General features: G+C 54.3%; 2 protein-coding genes across 5 annotated transcripts; both read right to left on the reverse strand.

Annotated features, from left to right (window-relative positions):
* Positions 1-931: 931 nt before the first annotated feature.
* Positions 932-9,710, reverse strand: OSCP1 (organic solute carrier partner 1). 3 transcript variants are annotated; one of them, XM_050326629.1, is made up of 11 exons: positions 9,535-9,710; positions 8,224-8,253; positions 5,095-5,249; positions 4,416-4,583; positions 3,944-4,024; positions 3,313-3,416; positions 2,894-3,022; positions 2,350-2,419; positions 1,757-1,896; positions 1,416-1,479; positions 932-1,183 (listed from the first exon to the last, which is right to left on the reverse strand). In XM_050326629.1, exons 1-11 carry the CDS (start codon positions 9,644-9,646, stop codon positions 1,067-1,069), a joined length of 1,170 nt encoding a protein of 389 aa, XP_050182586.1. In that variant the 5' UTR covers positions 9,647-9,710; the 3' UTR covers positions 932-1,066. The 3 variants fall into 3 exon arrangements, with proteins under 3 accessions (XP_050182586.1, XP_050182585.1, XP_050182587.1); XM_050326628.1 differs by having other exon boundaries at positions 8,224-8,328; XM_050326630.1 differs by lacking the exon at positions 8,224-8,253.
* Positions 9,711-9,940: 230 nt separating this feature from the next.
* Positions 9,941-15,046, reverse strand: MRPS15 (mitochondrial ribosomal protein S15). Of its 2 annotated transcripts, XM_050326633.1 has the most exons (8): positions 14,922-15,045; positions 14,379-14,441; positions 13,730-13,805; positions 13,347-13,395; positions 12,742-12,826; positions 11,845-11,903; positions 10,457-10,648; positions 9,941-10,121 (listed from the first exon to the last, which is right to left on the reverse strand). In XM_050326633.1, the coding sequence occupies exons 1-8, from the start codon at positions 15,010-15,012 to the stop codon at positions 9,984-9,986; spliced, it is 753 nt and encodes a 250-aa protein (XP_050182590.1). In that variant the 5' UTR covers positions 15,013-15,045; the 3' UTR covers positions 9,941-9,983. The 2 variants fall into 2 exon arrangements, with proteins under 2 accessions (XP_050182590.1, XP_050182591.1); XM_050326634.1 differs by lacking the exon at positions 14,379-14,441 and having other exon boundaries at positions 14,922-15,046.
* Between the last annotated feature and the right edge of the window lie 218 nt (positions 15,047-15,264).

Here is a 15,264-nt window from a genome sequence, read left to right on the forward strand (position 1 = left end):
TCACCCTGGGGTCCCGCATCCCCCATCCCGTCACACCGGGGGTCCTGCGTCCCCATCCCCATCCCGTCACACCGGGGGTCCCGTGTCCCCCCATCCTGTCACCCTGGGGATCCTGTGTCCCCCCATCCCGTCACCCCGGGGATCCCGTGTCCCCCCATCCCGTCACCCCGGGGGTCCCGTGTCCCCCATCCCCATCCCGTCACACCGGGGGTCCCGTGTCCCCCATCCCCATCCCGTCACACCGGGGGTCCCGTGTCCCCATCCCCATCCCGTCACACCGGGGGTCCCGTGTCCCCCCATCCCGTCACACCAGGGGTCCGTGTCCCCCATCCCGTCACACCAGGGGTCCCGTGTCCCCCCCATCCTACGTCACACCGGGGGTCCCGTGTCCCCCACCCCCATCTCCGTCACACCGGGGATCCCGTGTCTCCCATCCCGGGGTCCCGTGTCCCCCATCCGTGTCACACGGGGTCCGTGTCCCCCATCCCGTCACACCCGGGGTCCCGTGTCCCCCATCCCGTCACACCGGGGGTCCTGTGTCCCCATCCCCATCCCGTCACACCGGGGGTCCCGTGTCCCTCCCGTGTCCCCCCACCCCGCGCGCTCCCCGCACACTCACGCGCCCCTTCCCGCGCGCTCGCCCGCGCCGCCCCACCCCCTGCGCACGCGCGGCCCCGCCCCGCGCCAGGAAGGGGCGGGGCCAACGAGCCCCGCGCCCCGCCCGGTGCTCCCGGGGCTGTCCCGGTGTCTCCCAGTATGTCCCAGGGCTGTCCTGGTGTGTCCCAGTGTGTCCTGGGGCTGTTCCGATGTATCCTGGTGTGTCCCAGTATGTCCCAGAGCTGTCTCGGTGTGTCCCAAGGCTCTCCCAGCATGTCCCAGGGCTGTCCCGGTGTGTCCCAGTATGTCCTGGTGTGTCCTGGGGCTGTCCCGCTGTGTCCTGGTATGTCCTGGTGTGTCCTGGGGCTGTCCCGCTGTGTCCCGGGGCTGTCCTGGTATGTCCCAGAGCTGTCTTGGTATGTCCCAAGGCTCTCCCAGTGTGTCCTGCGGCTGTCCCGCTGTGTCCCAGTCACAGCCCATCCATCAGGGCCAGCAGGTCCTCGCCCTTGCCGGCGCTGTCCGGGCGCGGCTCGGCCACCTCCAGCTCGCCCAGGATGCGGGACAGCTCCTCCCGCCGGGCCGGCTCCTGCGGGACACACACGCCGTGCTCAGCCCCCACCAACCTGCCCTGATCCGAGTTCTCTTGGTAAACAATCACCAGTTCCACCGGCCGGGCAGAAAATCGGCCATCAGTTACTCAGTGTAACTTAACGTTACTGAAGTGAAATGGGAAAAAATCTACTTGTAAGTCACTGATCTGGGTGAAATTCGGCAAGGCAGGAGCGGTGAGAACCAGCGGAGGGAGACACGGAACGTACCTGTGCGGCTTCAATGTTGATGACCTTGTAGGACAAGTCCTCTGGCCGGGTCTGTGCAGCGTGTCTGGACGGAAAACATGAAAAGGGGGGTTAATCCCATGAACAACACAAGGCAATGACAAAAATCAGGTTTCATGAGGCTCCTGTAGGCCCGCAGGATGCCCAGAGGAAGTCTACAGGGCCAGGTGGAACAGGGCTTGGAGCCAAGTGGCACTGCCAGCAGGGCACAGGAGGCTCCTGGAGCACAGCAAGAGGGCTAAACCCTGCTGGGCTGTCCCTAAAGCTGTGGAGGGCTCCCCACGTGGCCCCCAGCCCCCAAACCAAGCAGGACAAGAACTCACTCCTCCTCCTCGTCGGTCGTGAACAAATTCAGCCGAAAGCCCGCCTCGCCACCAGCAGGTTTCTGGATGTCCAGACCCCCCAGCAGCCGGGCCAGGAAGTTCAGCTCCTCCTTGGCAAGAGGGTTGGGCACTGTGCTCTCCTGCAGGAAACAGCAACGGGCCCACTGGGCAGTTACCAGGGAGATGGGGCCTGCAAGGAGTTTTGTTCCCTGATATCCCATAAATGTTCTTCAGAGGCAGGTAAACACACTCCTGTGTTGTTCCTGGGACAGGCTGTGCACATAACCAGTAACCACCAGACTCATACTGGAAGTGGCTGCTTGAATTTACAGTCCCAGGACAAGGTAATTTTCCAGCTAAATTGAACAGCTGAGAAATCTGCAAATCCAGCTTTGTTTTCTGAGGAGATTAAAAGAGAAGCAAGCACATCCCTGCATAAGCCTGTGGATTGCTTGGGAAAATGTGCCCTTCCCCTGACTCCAAAGGGAGCTGGAAGGACTGGATGAGGCTCTGAGGACAAAGAGGGGCTTCCTTGAAGGTACCCCAGAGAAGTTGGCCAGCTCAACCAGTGACAGGACCATGACAACACTGACCTTTGCACGGGATGCCAAGTTTTTGGATGATCCTGCCACGTGTGTCTCCACTGGCCGACTCACACTGTACCTGGAGGGAAAACACACAGGGAAGAGATTACTGGGGTTCAGGACAGTAACTGCAGGGAGCAGCACAGGATCCAGGACTGCAGGGCATTTTTGTGAAGACTCTGAACGGCTGCAATGAGGAGTTACAGCTCAGGCTGGTGCAGTGTGGGGGGGACAAAGCTGTGAGAGGGAACAGCGATCTCTCTTTGGATGGAAAACGTGTGTTAAAACATGGAGAATTCCACGGATTTCTTGAAAGTGGTTCAATTAAATCACATTTCACATACTATGCAGCACCAGGTGAGAACTCTCTTTACTCAGCTCTGCTGGAGACATAAACCCAAGTTTTGCTCTTTCCCACAGCTCTTTATGCTCACTGCCCCCTTGTAACACAGTCAGGCTGATAATGGCAAAAGAGGCAAAACCACACAGCTTCTCAACAACCCACATCATCAGCATTTGGTTCAGGTTTCTACACAGGACAAAAATTACTTACATATTTGTTCCAAGTTTGAGGACTCTGTCTCCATAAAGCTCAAAGGATCCTTCCCTTTGGGGAGTAACGTAATTCCCAGCAGTGGTGAACTCAGTCCTTTTAACTTCCACTCCTTTCTGATTGAAAATCCTTAAAACCAAGGCATTATCGAAACATTTAGTTGTTTTATTCCCGATTTTCAGTCCCTACTTCCTCTGCTTCCCACACGAGGGGACTAAAACCCTATTCTGTACCTTGGCAAATCCATCTTTTACTGGATAAATTACTAATAGCTCATTTACCGGGATGGAGAATTCCAGAAGCAGCTCAGCATTTCACTGCTGGGTGACTTAGTCCCAGGTCATGCCCTTTAAAGAGCATTTTACTGGAGCCCAGCTCTCCGTGCCCCAGGAATGGCACTTGGAGGGGCCCCCACTCACCTGATGAGCCCTGGCACCTCTGTGCCCCAGGGCACGGGCCCCGAGGTGGGCAGAGCGAAGCGGCCGTTGGAGTTCTGCACCTTGTCCTTCAGGAAGATGGAGACCTGCAAGAGGAGAGCACGCCTGGGCAAAGCCAGCCCTCTGACCCCACTGCTCAGAGCCTGAGCTGGGGCCTCCCTGCCCAGCCTGGGGGAGGCTTGGATGCCTGTGCAGAGACCGGGACACGAAGCCAGCAGTGTGGAACTGTGTTTCAGAGGGTGGGAACTGATCTAAGATTAAAAAAATTATATTAAAAAGTATGCCGTGTTTATGCACTCAAGTGTGACCAGTTTACTTAGAGAATATCGAGGTTTCAAGCTCAGGCTCTGAGTTTCATATTAACTTTCTAAAAGAAAAAACAGATTTATCAACTAGCAAATCATACCTAGTAGAGATTCCCTTTTTCATAACATATTAGAATTATTCAGTGTTATTGCAGTAGATCCATTTGTGAAATTTGAGTGCAATTACGAGCACATCGACTGAAAAGCACAAGTCACAAACCCAAACCTGCAGTGTTTATAACCAAATCCCTCTGTATTCCAGCCCCAACTCCCTGTCATTCTCCCTGCCAGTTTAACTGGGCTCTTACCCTGATGTGCATGTCCTGAAAGAAAATGAGGAGCGTTTGCCTGATGAGCTGGAATTCACCATCAGAGAGACAGTTGTATGTCTGGAAAAGGAAAACCATCACACGAGGCTTTGCAAGAGCTCCATGTCCCACCCAGGGAAAGGGGGAAACCAGTGCCTCAGGATATTCTGACACACAGAACATACAGTGTATTCTGGTCCACTAGCAGGGGAAGCAGAGATGCTGTAAGGGGGCTGCTGGTCATTATCAGTAATTATGCCTGTGACTAAAAGCCTGATTTAATTTCTGCTGAAGTCAGTGCAGACTTAAATGAGGCTGAATAAGCAATATATTGATTTAAACTGGTCCAGTAGCAAAATACCACTTGACTCACGGACATGTACAGTGCAGTATTTAGTATTTAACTTGAAAGAGGTAAAAACCCATAAAATCAAACCAAGGTGTGTCCCACCCTTTTTCTGAGCGTTCTTACTTCGATCAGCTGCCGGAAGGTCTCGTCCACCTGGTTCAGAATGCCAGGGGACTCGTAGATGAAATCCTTGATGGCATCCAGGTGGTTGAACGTGACCAGCAGAATGTCCCTGGGCCGAGGGCACAGCAGCACTTGGTACTTGAAGGCCATGGTCATGAGGTCGTAGAGCTGCCAGAGAAGGGAACAGAGCTGGGAAGGGGCTGGAGCACCAGGAGAACTGAGGGAGCTGGGGGGGCTCAGCCTGCAGAAAAGGAGGCTCAGGGGGGACCTTCTGGCTCTGCAATCCTTGACAGGAGGGGGGAGCCGGGGGTGGGGGTCGGGCTCTGCTCCCAGGGAACAGGGACAGGAGGAGAGGGAACGGCCTCAGCTGTGCCAGGGGAGGGGCAGGGGGGACATCAGGAGGAATTTCTCATGGAAAGGGTGGTCAGGCCTTGGCAGGGGCTGCCCAGGGAGGTTTGGAGTCCCCAGCACTGGAGGAGTCCCAGGAAGGATTGGAGGTGGCACTCAGTGCTCTGGGCTGGGGGACAGGATGGGGATGGGGCACAGGGGGATCCATGGGCTGCGAGGGCTTTTCCAGCCTCAATGATTCCATGAATTTCAGCAGCCCTGACACCCATGTGAAGGGCAATCCCACTCCCACCTCCCTGGTGAGGGAAGCACAGCCAGGAGGGGGGGTTACCTTGTCCATGCTGGCCTGGTTCAGCCTCATGATGGAGGCGTGGGCCAGCCGGTCGTACACCGTCCTCAGGGCCTTCTTGGAATACAATTCCTGGGGCTTGAACAGCTCCTCCATGAACTTCCTGTTGAACATGGTGCTGATGATGTCGTTCATCACTGCAAAGACAAGGAGGCCCCGTTGTTTGGGTCCCAGCAGCCCAGCCCTGGGGTCACTGAGGGCTCCCACGGGAGCTGCAGGAGCAGGGACAGATCCCAGGAGAGGGAACAAACAGCCCCTCCCAGTCCAACACCCTGCCCAGGCTGAGCCTGCTGATGCTCCCCAGGGCACAAACCACCTGAGCCGAAGGCAGCAGTCCCTGCTTCCCAGTGGGAATAAGGCTGGCTGTGCTGCCCTGGCATTACAGCTGTGCTTGGTACTTCTCACTTGTAAATAATGTCGTTTCTAGGCTGCTCTGACATGTTATTATCTAGAAGAGCTCCAGTTCTGCCTCCTAAGGAAACTGTTCTGCATCACTCTTGAGCTCTGCAGACTGGCTGTGCCTGTTCCCCTCTGACCCTGTCAGTCTTTTCTCTCTCCACAGAAGCTCCTGGATGACTCAGGGCTCTCTGCAGTCTTTATTCCAAACGGATTAAAACTGGCAGGTATTTAAGGAAGCATTTATATCCCTGGGTTCTATGTCAGCCCATTCAGGGCTCTCACAGCTGTAACACCTGCAGGCACTGGAGTGGCTGAAAGGCAGAATTCCAAACCTCCTTATGGGTGGTTCATTTTTTTATGTGCAGATTTAGACCTGGAACAGTTTTGTGACTTACTGAAGAGTTTGTAGGGCCCAGGAGTGCTGAGTGTGAGGGCTGTGCTCTGGATATCCAGCTTTTAATGCACAGAAGATGGAAAACATTTTGCACTGGTTCAAGCAGATGAGCTTTTGTGCTGGATTGGATATTTTATGATCTCCCTGATAGACTCTACAGAGTTATCACCAATAAACATTTATTTCTCTACCAAAAGAATGGTAAATGAAAATGCCAGGTCACACAGATTACTGGACAAGAATGGATCTTCCTAAGCAGGTGACTGTTACTGAAGCCCACAATGCCAGACAATCTTTCTGGATTAGAAAAACCTCAGAATAAGTAATGAAAAGGAAAAAAGAGAAAAATTGAACACAGAGATAGTGGTGGTGATCAGTGCTTTGAACTGCTGCCCTAACAATTCTCTGGGGGGTCAGACACATGGCTTTTCACACCTGTCCTACACCAAGAGCCAAATGAAAGGTCATGTCCCTGTCACTCCACCTCTTCCTGACAGGATTAACTCCTTGGGAACGTTGCTGGGAATGCTGGGAGCCTGGGCAGGGACAGCTGGGAGGGCAGGGGCCTCCTGGGATGTTTCTCTGTCCTCCCTAAACCTGCTGGTTACAGGTTCCTCCTGCCTGGTCACACAGCAGCTGACAGGGCTCCCCAGTCCAGGTTTAAGTACCCAAAAGTGTCTGAGCAGTGGATTATAAATGCACCTAAACACAAACAGGAAAAAAAAATCCCTCCTTCCTCCGTTCCTTTCAAATAAACTGTCCATAAAAGCGATCCCTACTTGCAATCTGAGGCAGAAACCCCCACTATTTCAGGGAGAAAATCAAATATTATTAGTATCTATTTCATTTTGCAGGGAGTCAATTCTGACAAAAATCAGAACTTTAGCCTCATACTGCTATCAAGGAAAGTATTTTTAAGCTGCCTGTGTGTGCTGCCCACACAAAGGCTCCTCCTGTCTTTGCAGAGTCACAAATAACCCAAAACACCACCAGGAGACAGACACCTCCCAGTACGGTGATTTTTCCGTGGAATTGAAGCTCTGTGTGAACCACACACCCAGTCTGACATAAATTATCTCCTGGAATTAAAACCTCTTGTGTGGGCTATAAAAAGAACTGAGAAAGACATAAAAAAATCCCGGTGAAGGGCAAATCTCCCACAGTTTGACAATAAATCTGTCAGGTGTTCAGTGATGACACGGGGAGGGCCTGGGGAGCTGCACACACCAGTGTGGCCCTGGCAGGGGACAATGGGGAGCTGGCCTGGGGACATGGCACAAACAACACAGCAGAAAGCAGCTGAGCAGAGAGGGGGGCACCGACTGGGGGGGCAGGAGGGAAACCAGAAAAGCCAACCAGGCAACCCCTCACTGCGCTGGATGGGATAACATGGAACAACTTCTGAGATATTAAAGGCTGGAAAAGGGTGTTCTTGGAAACAGGATGCAATGGTAGCAAAAACAAGCTGGGACAAACTCCAGGGCATCAGTGCTTACCTGCAGTAAACATTAAACCCTGCCAACGATGCTTATTCTGAAAAAGGTGAACCATAACCCTGATCTCTCGTAAGAAAGGGCTGCTCAGAAGGCCACTGGAAGTTCTGCTCGTGCTCACTGAGCAAAAACCTGAGATTCAGGAGGTTCATCTCCTCCCCCAGCCCTTCAGCACAGCCCTTGCTGGAGGCTCCTGTTCCAGGCAGGTTCCCGAGGGAAAGGTGTTCCCAGCTCAGCTGCTCCCCTGCAACACCCGAGGGCTCAACCCCAGCCCGGGATCATTCCAGTCAGGAGGAGCTGGGCTGGGGTCTGGGCACCTGCTCCTTTGGGCTCACCCTGCCAGCTGTGAGCACCAGCACAGCCTGCGAGCAGGCAGGGCTGGAGTGCCTTCAACCCTCCCTGGAGTTCAGCTGTCCAGACCCCGAGCAGCGAGTTAGAAAAGGCCTTAGGAGAACGGAGCTTCCCCAACATTCCTGCATTTCAGCAGACAAACAACCTCCACAATGCTCACACGATTACATGCTTGCATCAAAACCATGCCAGAGAAACACAAATTATTTTGACAGGAAAGGCCATTCAGATAACAAGTTTTGATTCATTTACAGTCTCTGTTAAACCAACCACCGGTTTTTGAGGCCCTATGATTTCGGGATGCTGCCTGCTTTCTCTCAGATCTACAGGGTGCATTTTAAGGCCCAGGTGAGCATTCCTGTCCATGTGTGACACTGCCTGAAGGCTGCAGGAGCAGCCTGGGGGGTCAGGCAGGACGAGCCCCAGGTGAGCACGTGGGGTTGGACTGGTGCATGCAGCCAGCAGTTACTGTACCTCGTTTCCTGTCCACATCTGTCCATTCATCTACACGAAGCATATAAAACAAAACATCATTCGAGACGTAAGAACAAGAGTTGCAAGGAGAAGAAAAGAAATAAACTAAAAAAAAAAAAAAAAGAAAAAAAATAGAAAAGCTAATGAATGGATTTTGTCTCTTCTCATCAGCATGTAGCACTGGAGAATCCTGCCCTCCCCCTGGATAAAATCCTGCTGCTTCAATGCACGTCAAATTTTACCCTTTGCATAGAGCTTGGGAAGTTTTCAGTTGTATTTTCAGTGAACAATATTTGAGTGAACAGCTTTAAGCATTAACAAACATTTCGGTGTGGACGAACCACATCTCAGTGAAATTACCACTCAGTTTTTTGGAAGATAAATATCCACATGTGGATAAACTGGAACAGATCCAATTCTCCTGCTGAGATGTAATTTAGTTTGAACTCTAAACTCAGCCCTGTATGAACAGCAGTAAACTTTTGTCAGATCGTTCTCTCAGGACACACCATAAATAAATAAATAATTACAAATTGCCCCCTCACAATAATATGATAATTAAACATTGAACCCTTTGTTGTTTGGCACTTCATACAGGACAGGCAGAAGGGATAAACATAACAATCTCTTCAATACCGGGCTCAAATCAAGTTGGTTTTTCATTAAAACATCCTAAAGCTTCCCCAGGCACTTTCCCCATCCCACGACAGGGAGCTGCAAGGAGCTGTAAAGCAAAGCTGCAGTAATTTAAAGTGGAAAACAAAGAGGAGTTGGGGCTGTGAGCTGGAGTTTGGTGCCACGCATGAAGGCACAGGGCTGCACAGGGATTGAGGTTTTGCTTGAGAGATCAAGCAAAACCAGACAAGGGCTTCAGGAGCCGCGCTCGTGTTATATTTGAATTCCAACACAATTTCGTGTGCTGCTTCTGCGCAGGCTTCACAAATTTATCCCCGGAAACTCCTTCCCGTTGCGAAGCGCACAGTTCATGACCCGGGCTGGCATCACCAGACCCTGAGTTATTTCGAGCCCCCCAGAGCACCTTTCTGAAGCTTTAACCCCCCCAAAAACCAAGCCCAGAAGCCCCGAGTGGGGCTTTAATCCCTGCTTCCCTGCGAGGATCTCCCAAACCAGCCCCGGCAGCACCTTGGGGGTGATCCCCAAAAAAACTTCCCCAGAGCCCGCCACGGCCGGGCAGCGCGGACACACCGAGGGGTTTAATTACCGCGACATTAATTAATTAATTAACCACCGCCACCGTAACGGGGCGGCATCCCGGGAGCCGGGAGCGGAGCGGGAGCGGATCACCCCCACCTTTGCGCGCCTTGTCGCCCGGGATGCTCTGGGCGCGCAGCCGCTGGTCCAGGATGTAGAGCATCTCCCCGCCCAGGTTGAGGAACAGCAGAGGAAGCGTCCGGGCCGACATAGCCGCTGTCCCCGCTGTCCCCGCTGTCCCAGACTCGATGTCCCCGCTGTCGCCACCGCCGCCGCCGCCGCCTGGTCCGCGCCCGCCGCAACCGCGCGTGCGCGCGGTTGCGGCGGGGCGCGGTTACCGGGCGGCGGCGGGGGCGGCCACGCATCCACCGGGACCATCCCGGCGGCCACGCATCCCCTGGGACCATCCCGGAATTAAACGTCCAAACCACGCGAACAATACCCCCCCACCCCGATCCCCCGGGTGCTCATCCCGGCGCGCCCGCACATGAGCACGGAGTCCCCCTTCTGGTTCTTTGAGTGTTTTTATTGTCAGAGTGGCTGTGTTGTTAGACGGGAGTCCCCTCCGGTGTTGGCTTCTCCTGTGCCACCTTCTCCTGCCCCTGCCCCGCCCTGCCTCTCGCCTGCCGCTCCCTCCTCTGTTTCATCCTCTCCGCCGCTTTCAGCTTCCGCGCCTCCTGGAACACCTGTGGGAGGAAAAAAAAACAAGCGGGGGGCAGGGGGTTGATGGAGCTGCTGCCCGCATGCAGCCTGCTGCTCCGATTCCCACGTGGGGCTTTCAGGGATAAAAAAAAAAAAGCTGGTTTGAAAAATGCATTTTTTTCGAGCAGAGCAGTAGCGCGGCCCGGAGGGCTTGAACACAGCACACGTGTTCAACGCCATGACACAACCGCCCCCCGTGGAGCTCTCGGCTGGGCTTAGGCAGTTCCCTACCGACATTCTCAACCCCAAAGCCTGGATTAGGACTCTGTGATGAGATCAGTGGTTTCTGTCCTAACTGTGCCCTCTCTGCAGCCCGTACCTTGACGCAGAAGGCCTTCTTCACCAGCCAGCGCTTGGTGACGCGCCGCGTGTAGGGCGCGGGGAGGCTGTACTGGATGCCCAGCTGCTGGCAGGTGTTCTCGAAGGTGTCGTAGCGCACCCGCCGCAGGTACCCCAGCAGCTTCTTCCGCTTGTCCACGTCCATCAGCATCCGCCGACGGTTGTTCTTGTCCTGCAAAGCACCCAGGGCTCACTGGCCTGCAGGCAGATCGCCCTGCCATCCCAGCAAATTACAGAGAACAGACCACAGTCGGGCTGAAAGGGAATAACCACGTTAAGGATGGGCCCTCAGAATGGCTTTTCCTGGCAGATACTGTGAGTGTGTCGGGTCAGTACAGGGAGATCCAGGAAGATTTCATTTACTTTGCACTGGAATTGCTTTCTCCGTTCCCTGGCTGCACGTTCCCCTTCCTCCTTGACCCCAAACACTGTTTTCAGCTCGTGCAGTTTCAGGTGGTGGCAAAAGCTGCAGGGAAGGTCTGCTGGCTAAAACCTGCTGCCCCTGAAGTGTACTGCTCCAGAATAACACAGAGGCATTTACCTTCGTTTTGCCAGAAATCAAATGTGAAAATAACCCATGACTTGGCTCTGTCTGACTGTCTGGTTGTTCTCTGGAAGGGAATGCGTGCAGCCTCAGCCACACCACTCAGGGCAATCCCTCATGGGAGACACCTCCCTGCCCTATAGGAGTGACCTGTGTAAAGCACAGGCTCCGGCCAAGGAAGTCTAAAAGGTCTCTTTGCTGGAACACTTGGTACAGCTTCTGGCTCTTAATAAAAGCTGAATTCTGTTCTGTTTTACCCTTCAAGTTTTCACAATTAACAAACAATTACGCACTTGTTAATTCACTTCCCACCTTTTGCCCTGCATAAAGAACCTTTAGTAACTTTTATTCATAAACTCAGCTGTGAGGTTTCAGGTTTGGGCCCGAACCCAGGTAGCTGCAGGCAGGGAAGTGGCTGTTGGGACATTCACACAGTCCTGTCCACCAAATGTTTCTGTGAGCAGCACCAGGAGAGACTTTGCTCTTTGCCTCTCACTGCAGCTGCTGCAGTGGCACATGAATCAGTGAAAACTAAGCAGTGGAGCCACATCTGCAGGGAGGAGAAATGGAGCTCAGCTCTGCCCAAAGCAATCTGCTCAGCCATTTCCTCCAGCAGGAACAAACCTGAACACCCTCCACACCGAGCCGGTGAGGATCCGGCTGTGCCTGAGCCAGCAGCTCCCCACACTGGCACCAGGAACAGCTGGAACTGTTCCATAAACCTCCTCAGGAAAGCCACAAAGCCTAGAATTAAAATCCTTTTCTTCTAAACTAAGAGAACCACCGGAGCAGCTGCTGCGAGTGGGCTCAGATGCCCGAGTTACCTTGGGGTGCCTCTGGAGGTGCTCCTCGAACATGCGGATCCTGGCAGTCAGAATTGCAACTGTGGAGAACAGAGCGGGCTGTGAGAGCAGCAGCCTTCCCAGGGGACCCAGGATCATCTGCCTTCCCTGCAGCTGCCAGCTGAGCACTGCTGCTCCTGAGGGACCCACAGCACCACACAGACACTGCCCACCAAACCACAACACACAGCCTGCAGAGCTGTGACTGCTAAGAGGCTGCTTAATTAGAAGGGAAAATTTTAACGACAGATCGGATAAATTTATCTGTGAAACTCCTCTTGCACTCAATTCCCAGTGACTTTACATTCATTTCACCCCCTGTGGTTCAAGCTCTGGAGGAACAGAAAGCAATAAAGGTGTTTTTTTCCAAGAGCACCAGGCCAGCTCTTTGGGATTTCGGGCTCTGGAGAGAGTTGCTTGTGGCATCCTGAGGAACTGAAGGGCTTTACTGATGAGGAGGAGATGCATCTTGGTCAGTGCAGCGTGGCCTTTGTCCCTGCACTGTCCCCACACCGTGCTTCAGCCACAGCTCTCTGATGCAAAGGGAAATTTGAGTTCCATGGCTAAATCTGCTTCATTCTGGTAACAGATGCAGCTCAATGTCCCAGGGGCACTCCAAGCAGAGTAATGCACACACTGCCTTTGGAAGGTGGATGTGGAGCAGGAATTTGGAAGCACCCCAGCAGCCTCTGCCAGAGAGCATGCACTGCCTCTGCAGTGCTCCCAGAGCAGCCCTGCAGGCCATCCTGCCTCTCGGGGGCTCTCCTGGAGGAGATTCTCCTAAACTGTGCAGCAAACTGCAAGTGCTGGGGTGGGAACAGCGGAATAAAAGCAGGGATGTTTCATCTGCCAACAATAACCTTCCTGCTTTAAACTTGCCTTGCACCTCAAAGGAGCCGTTGTCGCTGGGAGACCTCCTGACCTTCTCCACCAGCTGCTGCGTCTTGATTTTCATCTTCTCCTTCTGTGGGTCACAGCAAAGAGCTGGTCACTGTCTCAGGAGCACTAAAGGTCAGAGACACCCAGCTCTCTCCACAAACACCCAGGCAAAGGCTTTGCAATTAAGGGCTTTACTCAGTGGTTTAACATCCTTTTAAGCTGAAGTGACAACCAGTGAGGAGCGACGAGACCTGTGTGCCACCTTATTATCTGTTTACTTGGTTTGCTGGGCATACAAAGGTAAAAATAGCTTGAAGAATATCTGCTGTCCAGTGCACTGGTTTCTAGATCCACTGGCAGCAACAGAACACAGCTCAGCACCCCGGGACTGCTGAATACTTTCTTCTCTCATTTTGATGTGCAATTATTATCCTAAAGAAGACTGGGGGGTAAATTCTAGAAGCCACAAGAATTATCACTCTCATGTACTTAATCACCCCAGATTTGCAGTCACTTAAAAATACAGTAACTGAACAACACAGACAAGTCTCACACAGTCGTGCTCACTAAATCTACTTTTTTCACCCAAGCAGAATGGCACTGACCTGACTTGCCATTTCCAGGGACAACAGCCTTCTCACTACATCATCCACGCTGCAAGGAGATGGCAGGTTAGTTTACAAGCTAGAATCAAGTCTATTTAACAAAAGAAACGAGCTCAGGTTTTCAGGACATGCTCACTTTCCTCAACTTTCATTTACTCTACAATGGAGTAGAGCACTACTCTCACATGGAGTAAACAAAGACCTCCCACAGCCCTAATCACTGACTGTGTCTGTAAATTTGCCTTTCAAACTGACTGCAACTTTTGTGCCCACAGAGCATTAATTAGTTAATTACTGAGCAGGTGGCAGCATCCACATGTTGTGGGTCTGTGTAAGACACAAAGCTCTGGAGAGAACAGCCACTCCCTCTCCCTGTGCCATACCTGTTCATTACTGGGAGATTGGCATAGTCCTTCTTCAGCATGGTGGGAGGGAGGTCATCCAGCTGGCTGGGGATGTCTACAAAGAGGAGGCAAACATTTGAGGAAGAGCAGGACAGAGCCAGAGCTCTGAGCTGGCAAACTGGATCAGAGGAAAAATGCTGCAAAGGAAACTGTGTGCTCCAAACTGAACAGATCCAGCCAAGCTGGCAGGAGTTGAGTGAATCGAACAGGTTCAGTCTCTTCCCTCCAGCACTCTGGACTTACAAGGTGGTGTACATGGATTTACAGAGTCCACTGAGCTCAGAGATCACAGCAAGGTTTGGGTTGGAAAGGACCTTAGAGCTCATCCAGTCGCACCCCCTGCCCTGGGCAGGGACACCTCCCACCAGCCCAGGGTGCTCCAAGGCCCATCCAACCTGGCCTGGGGCACTTCCAGGGATGGGGCAGCCACAGCTTCTCTGGGCACCCTGTGCCAGGGCCTGCCCACTCTCACTACTGACAATCACCGATTTTCCCACATTCAGGAGCTGCTGAATCTTCTGGATGGCTTCTGAGCAAGGAATTATTTCTGGAATGATTTCTGTGCCATGAGGGTACGACTCTGAGCACGTCAACGGCACAGCATTTGGCCCCGTGGGCCCTGACCTACCTCTCCTCCTCCTCGTCACGGGTCTGGCATAGCCCCTGGCTTGCTGCAGAGCGGGGCTGCAGGCTGGGGGGACAAACAAAGAGTTACAGAGCAGCAGCACAGGCTGCAGGGAAGGCTCCCCTGCAGGAATGTGCTCACTGAGAAGGTTTAAGCTGATGAATGAACTCCAGTAACGTCAAGAGCGAGGTGGAGGGGCTGCTCTGGACCCCCAGTGCCAGAGCTCAGCCCTGGGGACAACCTGTGCGTGACACATCCATCACCGCCTGGACCGGCTATTCTGTGACCTTCCAGGAACACGCTCTTCCCGCTGCTGCTCCGGGCCCCGGCAATCGGGGGTTATTGCCCCGTTCCTCCACCGCGTTCGCAGGCACAGCCCCGCAGGCTCTGACCCGCCTGCACGGGGGGCTGAGGGGCCGGGGGGCTCAGGCCCCGGGACCGCCCCTTCCCCGCACCCTCCGCTCCCGCCGCCCGCTCCGCAGTTCCTCCACCGGGCCCCGCTTCCCCCTCCCTCCCCGCCCGTCCCGCGGCCCCCGCGCCCCTCACCGGGCCGCGCTCTGCCCAGCGCGGCGGCCGCGCCGCGGCCCAGCATGGCCAGCATGGCCGCGCTCAGCGCCCCCGCCGTGGGCGCCGCCATCTTGCCCAGGCGCGGGGGAGAGCGCCGAGACGGGGCGGGGCGAGCGAGCGCCGAGCGCGTCGATGGGAGCATCAGTCCCCATCCCGGTGCTGTCCCGGCCCGGTCCCGGTCCAGCCCTTGTCCTGTCCCCGCCCCTGCCCGGTCCCGGTCCAGCCCTTGTCCTGTCCCCGCCCCGGTCCGGTCCCGGTCCAGCCCTTGTCCTGTCCCCGCCCCTGCCCGGTCCAGCCCAGCCCTTGTCCTGTCCCCTCCCCT

The sequence above is a fragment of the Myiozetetes cayanensis genome, unplaced genomic scaffold, assembly GCF_022539395.1.
Source record: "Myiozetetes cayanensis isolate MyiCay16 unplaced genomic scaffold, myiCay2020 scf31, whole genome shotgun sequence".
In the NCBI taxonomy this organism is placed as follows: domain Eukaryota; kingdom Metazoa; phylum Chordata; class Aves; order Passeriformes; family Tyrannidae; genus Myiozetetes; species Myiozetetes cayanensis.

Excerpts from the sequence above, each read along its gene's own strand:
- OSCP1 (XM_050326628.1), bottom strand. The coding sequence starts at position 9,646 with ATGTCGGCCCGGACGCTTCCTCTGCTGTTCCTCAACCTGGGCGGGGAG. Across the intron at positions 4,025-4,415 it reads CCTTCCGGCAGCTGATCGAA|ACATACAACTGTCTCTCTGA; the intron begins GTAAGAACGCTC and ends TTCCTTTTCCAG. Across the intron at positions 3,023-3,312 it reads GAGGTGCCAGGGCTCATCAG|GATTTTCAATCAGAAAGGAG; the intron begins GTGAGTGGGGGC and ends CTTGGTTTTAAG.
- MRPS15 (XM_050326633.1), bottom strand. The coding sequence starts at position 15,012 with ATGGCGGCGCCCACGGCGGGGGCGCTGAGCGCGGCCATGCTGGCCATG. Across the intron at positions 13,806-14,378 it reads CGTGACGAGGAGGAGGAGAG|ACATCCCCAGCCAGCTGGAT; the intron begins GTAGGTCAGGGC and ends TCCTCTTTGTAG. Across the intron at positions 11,904-12,741 it reads CGGCTCCTTTGAGGTGCAAG|TTGCAATTCTGACTGCCAGG; the intron begins GCAAGTTTAAAG and ends TGTTCTCCACAG.